At 37.2% G+C, this 16,407-nt stretch overlaps 1 protein-coding gene across 5 annotated transcripts in view; it reads left to right on the forward strand.

Annotated features, from left to right (window-relative positions):
* Positions 1-16,407, forward strand: part of tjp2a (tight junction protein 2a (zona occludens 2)) — a 44,480-nt gene that overhangs the window by 16,313 nt on the left and 11,760 nt on the right. For 2 of the 5 annotated variants that reach the window (XM_079860896.1, XM_079860895.1), the window contains exons 2-7: positions 2,987-3,116; positions 11,635-11,688; positions 13,149-13,273; positions 14,435-14,537; positions 14,654-15,344; positions 15,437-15,540. In XM_079860896.1, the coding sequence (XP_079717022.1) occupies positions 11,644-11,688; positions 13,149-13,273; positions 14,435-14,537; positions 14,654-15,344; positions 15,437-15,540 (1,068 nt within the window). In that variant the 5' untranslated portion in view covers positions 2,987-3,116; positions 11,635-11,643. Of the gene's footprint in view, positions 1-2,986; positions 3,117-6,120; positions 6,140-9,527; positions 10,127-11,634; positions 11,689-13,148; positions 13,274-14,434; positions 14,538-14,653; positions 15,345-15,436; positions 15,541-16,407 lie in introns of those variants that run through there. The other 3 variants (XM_079860893.1, XM_079860894.1, XM_079860892.1) reach the window with 3 other exon arrangements.

The raw sequence follows: 16,407 nt of genomic DNA on the forward strand, positions 1-16,407 counted from the left end.
GTAGCTGGTAAATTGGTGATAATGATCGGATGTGTTTGAGTATTGTGGCTCGTTCTGTACCATTATAGCTGCTCTGTGTGCCAATTCTCCGCAAATGACTCTGATAGTATGTTTGTGTTGTTCAGTTGTAACTGAGCAACACTGAATTATGGGTGGTGCTCATTAAACCCCTACCTAAAGTATTAAACTTGACACACAGCTCTCCTCGCACCATTTATGCTACGGATATGAGTGATACTATATCAAATATCGGTGCATCCCTAATGATTGGCAAATGAAGTTTAACTGGTCGAGGAGAGGTGTGCTATTTCTTATGACTGAACTTGAAAGTCACGGTTCAATACATCGTGATACATGATCATATATAATTAGTAGGGATGCACCGATACCACTTTTCCAGCACAAGTCCAATACGATACTTTTATTTTTAGTACTTTCAGATACTAAGAACAGATATCTGTATTTTCATTGCATTTTTAATTTGTAAAAATATTGTTCAAAAGAATATGAATCAAATTAGTTGGCTTAGCAAATTGATTTTTTCCCAGTTATTTTCATGCCTAATTATGCCTGTTAAAATGTATTGTAGGACCTACTGTTACTTTCACTGTTCATATTATTGCTCTATTATATTTTATCTTTAATTTAATAGCACAGTGAATATTTAGAGCTGCTCCCGCAGAGCTCGACCAGTCGAGAGCAGTGAGTGATTTTCTGTCTTTTGTTGTTAGATTAAAGGAGAACTCCGGTCAATTTTAACATTGAGCTCATTTTTTTGTACATTTGGAGTGCTGTCAATACAGAGAACAACGACAAAAATCGGTGTTGCCTACACCGTGTTATCCTCTTTTTAAAATTTGCACCCTGTTGACTTCAATGGGGCAAGTACTAAACCTGCTTTTAGCCTCTTAACATCCTTGATGTGTCATTACAAGTGCACAGAAAATGTGAGTGATTCCTTCTGAGTGAACACGAGTGAGTCTGACTGCAGTAGATGTTAAAGAAATGTATAAAAATGATGTTATTTAAGCCAGCGCAAATACCTTTGTTTACATCCTGTTTTTCGGTTGAAGTCCAAAGTAGTCGATTGCCGAGTTCACGCGCGTGATCATAGGTATTAAACCTATGCGTGTGAACTCGGCAATCGACTACTTTGGACTTCAACCGAAAAACAGGATGTAAACAAAGGTATTTGCGCTGGCTTAAATAACATCATTTTTATACATTTCTTTCACATCTACTGCAGTCAGACTCACTCGTGTTCACTCAGAAGGAATCACTCACATTTTCTGTGCACTTGTAATGACACATCAAGGATGTTAAGAGGCTAAAAGCAGGTTTAGTACTTGCCCCATTGAAGTCAACAGGGTGCAAATTTTAAAAATAGAATAACTCGGTGTAGGCAACAAAGATTTTTGTAGTTGTTCTCTGTATTGACAGCACTCCAAATGTACAAAAAAATGAGCTCAATGTTAAAATTGACCGGAGTTCTCCTTTAACATTGAGGACAAAATACAGCCGCAGGTTTATTAGACTGCTGTCACTTTAAGAGCTGCGAGTATCCAACATACTGCTACACGTGGAATTCTTTTCAACTGGTTTACTTTACTTAAGACATAACCGACGATGTTTCACAAGGATACTTGCCTATACAAGCATTTAGACATTTTGTGTGAATTTTCAGCACAAGACATTTAATAGGCTATTAGCTTTCTAGGCACACGCTTCTTCTGTTTGCACACAGAAAACTTTTTGAAAATGTTGTAATTACTGTACCACCTTCCTGTAATAATGTAGGGAACCACTCGTTAAAATCATGTAACGGTTCATGTTTTTACTTGCACATATGATTTAGTTTTACTTCAAATGACACGTGTGCTAAGTAAACGATCAGCAATAAAGAGCCTTCAACAGAAGTCTCTCTCTCTCTCTCTCTCTCTCTCTCTCTCTCTCTCTCTCTCTCTCTCTCTCTCTCTCTCTCTCTCTCTCTCTCTCTCTCTCTCTCTCTCATATATCCATTCTGCTGTCTGTTTGCTCTGTTGTCGGTGTTTCTTTGTCATAAGCCCTGTACTGTACACATGCTGCCTAGTATCGGTTGTCGGTATCAGAGCATTTTAACGAGTACACAAGCGCAGTATCGGCCCACCAAACATGCAAAACACTCACTAAAAAACTAAAACCAGTCACTTTACTTGGATTTTGGCTTAACTTGGGACACATTTTTTGTGTCCCTCTGACAGATGTAAGCTCAAGACTATCAAAGAGTTGTGATAAATAAATAAAAAGCTGTCAAGCCAAATCAAACATCAGTTGCAACTTTTGTCAGTCAATGTAATTCAGAAATCTAGTTATCTTTTAAACATTTAAGAAGCTTTATTAGCTAAACCAGTCCCTTGAACCTGAGCACTCATTACTGCAACAATAGTTAGTCTATCACTCCAGGCTACTCTGCTGGCAAAGATCTCATGAACACGTTCGAGCAGTTATGCCGAATAGTGCCAAGGAGATCAAGTGTACTCCATTCAGAGCAGGTGCTCACTCCTGCAATACTTCTGACATGTTTTGTGAATTATAACACGGCCTCTTAATGTACTCATAGCACTTTTGTTAAGCTAGGCTGTGTATTTTCTTGTCAGGCTAAGCTAAAACAACAAAACAAACTGCATGGTCATGTATAATTGCAGGGTTAGACATTTTATTTACATGCACGCACACACACACTAACATTTAGTAAACATGTTTAGCTATTAACAGATCGAGGAGATCAACTTTCAAATAAGTGCTTTACTGTGCATATACTGACTTTCTCTGCTGCGTTATTGTGGTTATGTGACTAGGACTCAGGCTGTGTGAGCAAAATAGTAGTTCATTCTCAGTTTTACTTAAAATTCTGCCTAGATGGAGCTAATTTCACAATAAATATTTGTTGTTGACATTCAGAGTGTGTGTGATCAGTGTTATTAACCAAAACAATGTCTTGTTACAGTGACCAGTCGGCCCAAATAGAGTTATTCCGATCAAGCCGCTCCAACAAGAAAAGGATTTCCTTGACCTACGAAGCTCAGTATTTGTGTCGGCGACGCCTCTCTGCTCCAAGCTACCCAGCCCTGTTACAGGTATTGCACTTTACAAACGCTCCTCATGTAAACACTGCAATTAGGGCTGTCACTAACGATTATTTTGGTAACTGCATAATCGCTCAATTAGGTACATCAGTAATCGGATCATATTTTTTGTGGTAATAAAAACAGACCTACCGTAAGTGAGCAATAGCTTTTAAAATGACTGTCCCCCTGTAGGCAATAATTCTATCCCTTAAGAATCGTTGAGCACCAAAATGACACATTTATGACATTCTTCATGCCTTAAAATAGCTTGAATGTAACTCTACAACCCTTTGTCTCATTTAGTATACGTGGTTCTATAAATATGCAAATGAGACCCGCCTCCACTCACTCACACCAGCTCAGAGATCCACTCGCTGACGATCACACGTTGATCTGATTGGTTACAAGGTAGTTTGTGACGTCAGAAACACCAGCGATTGCAAACCGTGTTTTTGAGACTGTCTTTGGTTCACTGCAGTTTTAAGGAGAAAATAATCAGCAATGGTGTCGACTTATGAATTTACACTTGGTTTGTCTTAAAGCATATTAAAAACACCACATAGACACATAAACAACATTTAAGAACTTGATTTTCACCACAGGGGGACTTTAAAATACATATATAACAACAATGAGGCAATAATAATTGGTTCAAAAGCAAGTAATCATAAAATACATAATGTATATAACATTGCTGTCAGGCGGAAACCTTGTATCTCTGTATTTAGTTATTTTTATTATTTTTTCATAAATCATAACTTTTGGTCACCCTTTAAATGTGTCTGTAGGTTTTGCAAATATTTGACCAATGAAAATTATTAAAAAGAGTTTGTGACTAAACCTTGTTACTCCATTGGCTCCTCAAACTGTCATTGAGTCCTCATAACTCCACTCTATCGTGGATGAAGTGCTGCACTCAGTTTGGACCGTCTCTGCTTGTTCTAATGACGGATAAAACATGCATTTGCTGATCAAAAAACTGAAGCTGTTTCACTAGGGAAGAAAAGACTATCGCAACTTCAGTTTCATGCTGACTTCAAGACTTCATCTCTCCTGTGTTCATGTATTTTATATTCATTCAGGAAGTTGCACCAAACACAAATCTGCTATTAAATGTCTAATTTGACATTTATAATTTGTTGTGCTTGACAAGATTACTCAAGCATATCCTCCCCGTCACATAAAATACGCAGGTTTATTTTTTTCCAGTGTTTGTAGAAAAGTTATATTATTGACTTTTGAATGCAAATGATAGGAGCCCATAACCTTGTTTTACAAATATTACATGTAAACATTTTGATTTCATGGAGTCTTTTAAGTGTGTGTGTGTGTGTGTGTGTGATTACCATATTTATGCAACAATAGTCTTTTCTTCTCTGTTGTGACGTATATTGGAGTGAAACGGCTTGTCGGACAGGTGTGCTGACAAATCAGGCCCTCCTCTCTGTTAGGACCCCAAGCGATCCCATTGGCTCAAATTACTTTTAATAGGTACTCTCTTTAGCGCCTGATTACAAGTCCTACAAAATCATGTTATGATAAATGCTGTTTGAACTACGTTATAATGAGGATTAATGTCTGTATTAATAAGCTTATGTACTAGCTTACCTGATTTCGAGGGAGGATCCGATTTGTCACTGGAAAAAAAAAATTAGGACGGGACTTGATTTGTCCGTGGGGAATTGATTGGATGGTTGTCGTTTGCTATTGGTGGATCTCATGTAACAGGTTATTGTCCCACGTCATCAGAGAAGAGATGCTGCAAGAGGGAGGGGAGGTTATTTTGATTAAAGATTATGAGGGCACATGAATTCAAAAAAATAATGATGTGCACGGATAAATAATTTATAATAAATACTGTTATTCCATAAAAATAAGAATTGTCAATTTTTATTTCATGGTGATTTTAAAGTAATTCAAATTGCAGCATTGCACTGAATGCAGTACTTTGTATGGTACGTTTTTGTCTAGTGTGGTCACTCTTTTAATGTGAAGATGTTACATATTAACAGTCACAGCCTTTGAAAATACAAACCTCAGGTTCTCCCACTTGGCTCCAGTCATATTTACATTACCGGTATGTGCTTGAGTGTTTAATACTTTAGGAGAGCCATAATCTTTCTTAATAAGTTGTGCATTTGCTCTTTTTATTTTCATGAATCCATTTCAGAGACTTGGAAAATCAGAAAAAGGGGTTTTCATGGAAATGTGTCGTTACTCGTTAATGTCACGGAAGAACAACTATAACTTTATACTAAGCAAATTGCGCTATAAATCTTTACCGCCACGTGAACGCGCTTTCCGTAAATTAAGATTCAGGCAAGAATAAAAATCGCCGGAAGGCTTTGGTAATGATTACCTTACACTACATCTCCATGTAAAACTAATCCCGTCCGAGTAGGGTTTTGGTAAATTTGGAATTCCAAGTGTTTTAGCCATTTGGTTAGATTATCATCTCAAATCAAATAGTATCGTTACTACAGTGGGGAAGACTTGACTTTTGAGTACGTGCATAAGTGTCTGGAAGCGGTTGCTAAGCAATGCCAGCACGGCCTAATTGATATTCATGAGCAAAGCCTCCGTCGATAATATGCAAATACAGTCGATAGATAAGAGATTTTGGAACCGTCCATTGTACCTCGTCGGGCACGCAATGAAAGAAAGGCAGCATTTCTCGTTGGTTAATTCCTCAAAACACGTGCAAGCACGCCAAGATAAAGCTAATGTAATGTGAAGAAATAGAAAATAGTCGCATATTCAATAGAGGTTAAAATACGCTGGCTATCATTACCGCCCCCCGTGATTTATTGGTACGGTCGGGATTTACAGTACAATAGTTTGAATGTTTTAGGCGCCCGTGTTGTCGCTATTCAGAGGTTTCCGTGTAATTAACTTTGTTTTATTCACAGCCCGTGGTACTTTAAACTCATTCTTTTAAGTAAACAGAGTTTAGCATCAGTGCAGTTTGCGAGATGCCCGTTGTTATGGAGAGGCGGCTCTTTCTGAGCAGAAAGGTTATGGACTATTGTCATGTGAGTAGCCTACTATTAAAACTCCTTCAGTTCGCTCATTATAATTTCACAGAGCGGACGTTTTAACTTAAACTCAGTCTTTCGCTGAGTAACACAGTTGCTCGTGTTACTGTATCCACCTGCTTCCTTCAGTAATACAATAGCGATGACCATAAATGTATCTTAACGCCAGTGTAACACGATCAAATGTATCATCAGTTTGTGTCGAGTACAGCAGTATTTATAAAAGTCTATGAATCAGAATTATGACGGCACAAGCGACACTTAACGAATAAAAGATAGGCTACTATCAAATATTTAAATAGACTAATTATTTGTTTTATCGTCAAAAAATATAAAGTATTACAACAGTGTTTAATAGTTCAACATTAAGTCAAGGACTGGTTCAATTAATATTTTGTTTGTATTTTATATTATAAGCAGCTTTAGGGAACAGGCTTCTCATGTAAGCACAGGAAAGCTGTGTTTTATGAATTATTTAATATTGTATATACTCATAATTCATTATTTTATTTAATATGTAGGAAAAAAATGAATTGAGGCATTTTTTAATTGTCACCAGCAGAGGGACCACCACACCAGTTTTACATCAGCATCATAATCTCACAATCTGCAACACTTCAAAATATGGAATTATAGGCTAGTTGTTAATTGTTTGGTTAATATGCATCTAAAATTAATTTGAGGTCATTTTCTTGTTCATTCGTCTTTCTTATTTTACACCAAACTGAAAAGAAAATTGCCCAAAAAATCTTAAAAAAAAAAAACTCCTTCCATGTTTACACTTGCTGTACCCAGACCTGGAATTGGATTTATGCTTTTTATGTAATGCTCATCACGTGTCTGTTATGCATCGTCTGAAATGAGACTTTTTATATTTCAGTTGAAACTTGGACTGAAAGCTGTCGTTCACTGATTTCAGCTCTTTTTGAAGGGACACAGACAGACAGCTAAAGCTGCTTATCTATAATGCAGAGGGAGTTCTGTCTGCACACATTGTGCCTGTTCTGTCAGCAGAACAACAGCATATTCCCTTCAGTATGATTTCTGATGGGTATACCTCGCTTGATTGAACTGAAAATGCTTTAAAATTGAATCTACAGTGTCTATAAAAAGTATACACCCTATTAGATTATGTAGGCCTATTTAAATGGAAGATTTTGGCTTTCGTCCTCTTGTCTTGTTGGGTTTTTTCGATCTTTGCTGCACAGGAACGTCCTGGCGGTGTGATTCTGTCACCACCACACTACTCTGTCGAAGTGGTTTACCAGTGTGTAATATGCCGTGTTTTGTTTGCGCCAGAGAGTGTATAGTATCACAGCTCAGAGAGTATTTTTTTAGTGTCATAAGTCTAAGTAATGTTCCTCCAAACTGTTGGCTTTCACATGTTTTGAGGGGAGTTGTGAATATCTTCTTGTCATCTTTCTGCACGTCAGATGTTTTTAAGGTTGTCTTGTGGCTCTTCACAGTCACACTTGTTTTGTTGCATGGTCAGTTTTGGAAGATGGTCGGTTCTGGGCAGGTTCTCAGTTTGTTTTTTAGATGTAATCATCTTTTTCCTTGTGCTGCTGACCTTTTCTAAAAATCTGCTGAAATCCTCTTTGGTCACAAAAACATGAGCTGGGTTTTGCTTGGAAATCGCAGTGCTTTCATTCTAAGTTCACACTGACTGACTTTGGTATTTCTGTGGCTTGGAGAGAACTAGTTCGTGTCAAAGCATTATATGGATACGTGTGCATGTCTACATTTTATCTATCTATCTATCTATCTATCTATCTATCTATCTATCTATCTACGGTATCTATCTATCTATCTATCTATCTACGGTATCTATCTATCTATCCTCCCAATTTAAAAAAAAAAAATTATGGCCTGTATAGGTGTTTTATTGATGAATTGTTTTGACTCCAGTATCACTATTCCATTCTGCAATCCTATCTAATTTATTTAATGCAATGTATATATAATGTGAAAGTGTAAAGATTTGTTTTTGCTTGCTTTCCAAGTTCAAGTCTTAGGCTATACATTTTGCTTAAAGAGAAATGAAGATATCATAACCAAGTGGATTGTATATTTTAATGTTCTATGCTTATGTGACTGTATCTCTGCAAGTATTTTTTTTTTTTTTTTAGAAATTACATTTATACAAGAAGGATGCATTAATCAAAGGTGACCGTAAATACATTTATAATGTTACAATAGATTTTTTATGTCAAAGAAATGCTGTTCTTTTGAACTTTCTGTTCATTGAAGAATCATAAAAATATAAAATATATTGCAGTTTCCGCATAAATATGAAGCAGCAATAGTTTTCTGCATTGATGATAATAATAAATGTTTCTTGAGCATCAAATCATCATATTAGAATGATTTCTGAAGGATCATGTGACACCGAAGACTGGATTAATGATGCTGAAAATTCAGCTTTGATCACAGGAATAAATTAAATTTTACAATATATTTAATTGGATTAATGATGCTGAGTCAAAGTTTCAAAGTTTCTCATATTCAGTAGAGTGTCTGTTGGGGACCATTAAAATAAAGTGTTACTAAAAACATTTTAAATGGTAGTATTTCACAATGTTACTGTTTTACAGTATCTTTAATCAAATAAATGCATCCTTGGTGAGCATATGTAACTTTTTTCAAAAACATAGAGTCCTACCAACCCTAGACTTTTGAACGGTAGTGTGAAGTACCAAAACCATGTGTCAAAAAACCTACTCTTTCTTAAATATTTGTACACATTTGGAAAAAAAATGTATCACCAAAACTATGACTGATAACACAAAAATATACACAAATTTTACTAGTTGTTTTTCCTCTCCTATCCGGTCCAATTCATCCATTTCATAGATGTCTGGATTTTAATTTTTAGTTTTAGGAAATTTATTAATTTATGAATTTTAGGAAATTCATACATGCACAATTTAATTTATCTACAAAAACTTATTTCCAAGCAAAAGCCTTTAGATGAGAAGGTCTTTAAGAACAATAGAAAGTTTTCCTCCAAACTTTGTAGCTGGTACTCTTTAAAGGCAGTTGATAGTGAGAATGAGATCTTGGTCTTGTCCAGTTTATATTTGAAAGACATTGATGGAGAGTTTCTGATCTCATTAATGACGAGCGCAGGAAACCAAACTGAATCCAGTCCTTTACTAGGTGACCTCAGTCAATCTGATGTGGTGCTGGACCGAGCGCTCGGAGACCGGCTGCTGTACAACGCAACAATACAAGCTCAGTTACAGTGCGAAATCAGTTCGTTGACATCATCCTTCAGTAATCTGTTCTGGTTAGCAAAAAAAAAAAAAGAAAGAATTGAGGGCAGCTCATATGCCACATGTTAATCCTTTCTTGAATAAGATTTGAGGCTGAGTTGGAAAGCCATTATAGATCAAAGAACATTTATGACATGTAGTGCCACGCAATTTACTAAAATAGCACTATTATAGTATGTATGGTGTTCAGTTCTATACGGCTTTGCTCTTAGAAAATAACACTGCTTAGGTGCTCTAAACCCCATAATCCTTCTAAATTTTAATTATAGTGATGGAATCACTGCTAATCTACCAGTCCCGCTTGTCCTGTACTTCTTGCAGAGAAAAATCCCAACCCGTGACCATGAAGGTGCTTCTTTGCTTTCGTAAGCCAGGCAAAGCTTTTAATGTCAACCCAGATAGAGCTGTATCATTTGATGAATTTAAATGCAATTTTAATTTAATACCTTAGCAGTAGACACTTTTTTTTTTTTTTTCTTGCGTCGTGGCTGCCGTGGGTCGCTGTGGACAGTGGGATTTGCACTGAATGTAGGCCAGCGGGCTTCAGTCTTACGTCAAAGGCAGACAGATGCATTGTGCTGCTGAGAGGTGATTCGCTTTGGCCCAGAGACATTGTGTTCACCGGAGAGGCGACAACATGAAGACGGTCCTGTCACTGCACAGGAAATGGGCTCACACCATCAAGGCCATCCGCATCCTCCAGGGCATCGTAAGGACTCGTTCAGTTCTCTCGCCTGCACAACTTCACCCGTCTTAGACAGATCGGCTGGAATGTAACTTTTTAGTTTGGTTTGTTTGTTTGTGTTTGTTTATCTGGCTAGGACCATTCGAGTTTTGCCATATAGGTTGACTTTTAGATTTTAAATGTAATGGCATAGTATTTAGTAGTGGTATAAGTATGGTGTATAAGTATAAGTAAACTCTAGAGTAACAATGTTCTTGCTTTTTGTGTTGTGAAAAATATACAAATCTACCTGTAACTGGAGGGCTTTTTACTATAGTGGTGGATTTTTACAAGTGAAAATTGTAAAATGTTGGTTATTATTATGGTATTTGCATTACATGCGCTGATGCATTTCATACTTTGATGTAGAACTTGCTTTTAGGTTGATGATAACCAAGGTATAGGAATGGGTTCAAAGTTTATCACACTGTAATTTGCGGTAGTAAGGAAAATAGATGGTGTTGTTGTAGTTTGTTTTCTGGGTAGATGTGTAAATGTAACAGGTGTTTCCTATTCAGAGAACTATAAGAATCAGTAGTTTACTGTGATGATAGTGGTTTAACACTTGAAATGAAATAATCTTTCATTTTTGAGCAGGATTTTTTATTTTGTTCATGTGTTCTAAACAAGTGTTGTTCCATTGCTGGAATTTATGTTTATGTTTATGATTGTTAGTAATTTTCTTCTCTGCACACAGCTCGCACACTCCACTCTGTTATCCATGCTTCACTATTATTTCTAGTTATATCACATACTGAAATGCAAACAAACATGTCCCCACACTTCCATTAATTCACTGACGTGCAGATGCAATTTTTATTTTATGTGCGTCATTGGCTTAGAAGTGTTTAACTCTTTAATGTAGTTTGATTTAACTTGTGCAATAATGTCGTTATAGATTATAGCATGAAAAAACAAGAAGTTGAAATCATTTATACATTAAATGCTAAAAGGCATCAGATGTGGATTGTGAGTTGAGAGTTATTTAGGGCAATACTGGGAATCATATTTTGCTGAGGAGATTACAGAGCAACAGTCATAATCACCCATTGTGCGCACGGCTGGATGAAGAGGTAACACGGCGAGGACGTCACGTAGCTCTCAGACTGAAGCGGAAGGCCATATTTATAGTGTTTAACTCAATGGCCAGGCTTCCTTTTAAAAGAATTACTTTCAAATAATGTAGGCTTATTATTTTAAAGGGGTCATGCCATACATTTGTTAATACTTTATTTCCCAGCAGTCTGCATGTAGCCCGATGATAGTCAGTTTTTTTTTTTCTTGCAGATCTCTCAATTTCTGTTGAGTTCAGACCCTCAGTTCATTGAGTCTTCAGATTACCTCATGTAGTTGCGTTGGAAGAGAAGTGCTCATATAGGTTTTCACTGTGGCAGCACCACTCTGCAGATTTTGCTCAGTATATCCCTGATATCTGCTGTAACTTGACTCTGTCCATCACTGTCCTACATGTAAGCCTGTTCATTCTGTTTCAGAACCCAGTCATGGAGGAGACGGTGTGGGAGCAGTACACTGTGACCCTACAGCGGGTGAGTACCTCATCCTGCAGGACGTTTGTCTGGAGAGCAACAGAGCTCTGATCGCTCCTGAATGCTAACTTCTAGCCGTTTTTGTTTCTCACTGAAAAGCTTTGCATTCTGGTGTAGTTATAGGAGCTTTTTGTTGCTTAAATGTTGGGTTGAGAATCAAAAATTGATTCCAATTCTGGATTTGAATATGTAAGGTCAGGAATCGGATACTAGTTATAAATTATTATTTTTTTTTTATTCCTCTTATCGATTCGGACAAATACACCCAAAATTATGTCAAAATATCCTCATAAACAGTCGGTTTTGTCTTAAGGGAACATAAACAGTTGAGAAAGTGTGTAACAGTATATTGTATATTGTGTGTAACAGTATATTGGATCCGTGCATTGTCTTAAAGTAACAGCAGCCTAATATTCCTGCTGCCATCTGTATAATTAATGTTAATCAAACAACAAAAGACAAAGAGAAAATTCACTCACTGATCTTGACTGAAATTTATATTATAATATAGTATTAGTATAGTATAGTATTATGGAAGCTTGTTTCCGCCACTGAATAATAAATAAATAATAATAATTGCGACTTTTTATCTCACAATTCTGACTTTGTTTCTCACAATTGGGAGATATAAAGTCAGAATTGCACGATATAAAGTCGCAATTGTGAGTTTATATCTCACAATTCTGAGAAAAGATGTCAGAATTGCGAGATATAAAGTCGCAATTGCGAGAAAAAAAGTCAGAATTCTGACTTTATAACACGCAATTCTGACTTTATATCTCGCAATTCTGAGTCAAATTTAAAATGTTTTATTCTGTGGCGGAAACAAGCTTCCATATAGTATAGTATAGTATAGTATAGTATAGTATAGTATAATATATTATATTAATATAATATACTATTTAACTATAGTTAGGTTAGTTGTTTTTACTGAAGTATTTTTGTTAAAAACCAAGAGTTCCTCAGCCTGAAGATTTTTGTTTGTGGTATTCAGCTGCAACTAAATATTTAGCAAAAAGACTTAGAATAAATGTGAATGATATCTTATTTGGGTTTTTTTTACCTTATTGTAATCAAAAATAGAAATCGATAAGAATCATAATTAATAAGCAGAATTGGAATCGAAATCGATAAAATTCAAACAATTCCCGACCCTAGTTAAATGTCAAGTGTGTAGTTTCTGCACCTCTAGCATTAGATCTATTGTGTAATCTGAAGAGTGCAGTGGCGTACATCCATTGCTGCAGAAGACGCATTGCATCATCATCCTGGTGAACTGAATCGCACATGTACTTGTTTTAATAAACCTGTTGTATAAATTGAATTCCAGGGTATCTATTAAATAGTTATTGCTGCCTGTACATCTGCATGAATTTAAAGTGTTTAATATAGTAAATAAATGAAGGGCTTCTAGGAATGGAAGCAAAGACATTTAAAATGGACACTTTGCCTTGATATAGGACTCCAAGATGGGCTTTGGCATTGCTGTGTCTGGAGGGCGGGACAACCCAAACGAAGAAAGTGGAGAAACGGCAATCGTCGTATCTGATGTGCTGCAAGGGGGTCCTGCAGATGGCTTGCTATTGTAAGCTATTAAACAATATTTAAAGCATCACAACCTTTGATAAGATTTGTAGTCCCATAAGGGCTTTTCACACTGTGCTTAACTCCGGGTTATCATCATAAGTCCTGCTTTTAACCCTCTGTAAAGGAACATTTCACACTTGTAATTTAGAAGCAGGGTTTGCACCTCTTTACCTGGGGTTATTGCTGTGTTAACCTCGCATTGCAGAGCCAAACGTGTGCGGTGTGAAACGAAGCGGTGTTAGAATGGTACGACTAGATGCTTAGCAACTGACAGCCGATCACGTGCCTTATATTAACATGCTTTGGACAGTCACAGAAACACGGCACATTGTATTAACAGCCGTTTCAGAGTTTGAGGGGAAAATGTCAAATGGTGACAGAAAACGCATCAACTGTAAATGAAGAGACCGTTTCATTCTTGTCTTTTATAGTCCAAAAAGTCCATTCAGGATAAACTTGATAGTACGGTCAGCAATAAATAATCCAAGGATGCGCAGCGCTAGAGCCTTTATGTAAACATATCGCATGAAATAGGCAGTTTATGAATACCCAGGATTAATTGTTAACTCTGGGTAAATTATGAGCAGTGTGAAACGTGAAGCAAGATAACCCAGGATTCCATTTACCCGGGGATAAAAATGACCCATGGTTAACTAGTTCACGTGTGAAAAGCCCTCAAGTGTTAATTAAAGTGGAAAAGCATTTTTGTAGTAATACCAATAAAAGTTTCGACAGTGAAAACGAATATGCTAATTAACACTAAAAATATTTGAAAAGTTAAATATATAAATAATATATTTATATAAATATAAGCGTAAACATTAAATTACATATCATATTATAGAATTTTTAAATATAAGTAATAACCATCAGATATTTCTCAATGTTAAAAAAAAAAATTTAACAAAGTTTTCAGTGTTCTTTAACCAATAGACTCAAAAATACAAATATAGTATAGTATTTTTATTTTATTTTTATTTTTTTGTCTACCAACAATTATTCAAATGTTTAATTCATGGTTCAATTGTTAATATTGACTTAAATGTCAGCACCAAAGTGCTGATACTTGTGACATTCCTCAACTGTTGGATTTGAACATAGTCAGTCACTTTCTGAAGTGTAAGAGCGTTGACTAATAGTATTTCATGATGATGTCCAGTGAAAATGACAGAGTGATGCAAGTCAACGCTGTGATCATGGACGGTGCCCCACACACCTTTGCAGTGCAGACTCTCCGCAAATGTGGCAAAGTAGCCAAAATCGTGAGTGAAACATAAATTATTTGTCATATTGATTGCATAAAGACCAAGCACTTTTTTGTAGACAGTTAAAACAAAGGTTTAATGAATAATACATTTTTGTTCCCATCCTTCATCAGACGGTAAAGAGAGCTAGAAAAATTCCCGTCAACCTGGTTAAACGCGCCCCATCCCCAGACGACCGAGTTTTCAGCGGCGACTACAACGATGACTACGACTACGACCAGGACCGGCGCAGCGTGTACAGCGGGCGCAGTTACCCTGACCGTGGCGCCAGCCTGGAGCGCGAGCGCGAGCGGGACTACGAGCGCAGTCGCGGGAGGAGCATGGAGAGAGGCGTGAGCCCCGAGAGGCCGTACAGACGAGACGGCAGCCGCGGCCGGATACTGGACCGCGAGCGCAGCCCCGATCCCCGTCACCGGAGCGACCACAACCTGGATCGCGACCACAGCCCGGACCGACATCACCGGAGCGATCGCACGCTGGACCGCAACTACAGTCCAGACCGGCGCTATCGCAGCGAACACATGCTGGACCGAGAGCACAGTCCAGACAGACGATACCGCAGCGACCGCACGCTGGACCGATCGCACAGTCCCGACACACACAGGCTGCCAGAACCTGCTCGCGGATACAGCAGAGAGAATTTAGCCAGTGACCACGAGCGCAGGAGGTACGAGCACCGGCAGGACGAGCCCATGAAGAGGAGCAACAGTCGAGACCAGCTGGATGTCTCGCCCGCACCTCAACGACACGAACCCCTGGAGAAGCCGCTCAGTGTTACTCTTCTAAAGAACCGGCCCAATGATGGTAGATGCGCATCGGATTCGCTTATCTGTTTGTTTTCCAGTTTCAACCTGCAGCTCACCCTCTTAACAATCTGTTTTCCCATGTTTGTCCAGAATATGGCCTCCGTCTTGGCAGTCAGTTGTTCATCAAAGAGATGACGAGCACAGGCCTGGCATCCAGAGAAGGCAAACTACAAGAAGGCGACATTATTCTGAAAGTAAGTCTCTGGAGCAACCACTCAGAATGCCTTCAAGTGTGGGTATCTGCATGTCGGAGTAATAGGCGCGCTGAAAGGTCTTTACAGTTGGTTGCGAAAGCGGTCTGTTAGGGTGTGGTGTAGGCTTAGGGGTTAGTTATTTATGTTCTTGTGTACCTTTCGGCTCACTCATTACGACCTGCATCTATCCTTGTCTCATGTGTTTTGCTCTTGCATGCACTACTAATTCTCTTGAGAAAATGTGAAAAAAAAAAAATGATATACTACAATCCAAAAGTTTAGAATAATTAAGATTTTGTTTACTTTTTTGTATGAAGTGCTCACAGAGGCTGCATTTATTTGATTAAAAATACAGTAAAAACAGTAATAATGTGAAATATTATTACAAATCAAAATAACCATTTTCTATTTTAATGTATTTTGAAATGTATTTTATTCCTGTGATCAAAGCTGAATCTTCGGCATCATTACTCCAGTCTTCAGTGTCACATGATCATTTAGAAATCATTCTGATATGATGATTTGATGCTCAAGAAACATTTCTGAATCTGATCTGCTGCTTCATAAATTTTTGGAAACAGTTTTTTTTTTCTCTATGAAATGATTGTACTATATTTGAGTTGGCTTTTTTTTTAGAGGATTTAATGGTACTAATTTATATTTATGCAGTAGTTATAATCCATTTATTCACTTTTTGAGCATGAACCTGAAAATGAAATTTCCAACTTTACTGGATAAATCTTGAATGCTTTGGAGCACAAAGTTTGGCAGATTATTGCTGAAGTGAAAAAAAGTTTTCAAGTGAACTTAAAAAAAAAAAAGCAAATTTTAAACAAAAATGACATTTTCAATTTTTATATGAAATAT

The sequence above is a fragment of the Squalius cephalus genome (genome assembly GCF_949319135.1).
Source record: "Squalius cephalus genome assembly, chromosome: 24".
NCBI lineage: Eukaryota > Metazoa > Chordata > Actinopteri > Cypriniformes > Leuciscidae > Squalius > Squalius cephalus.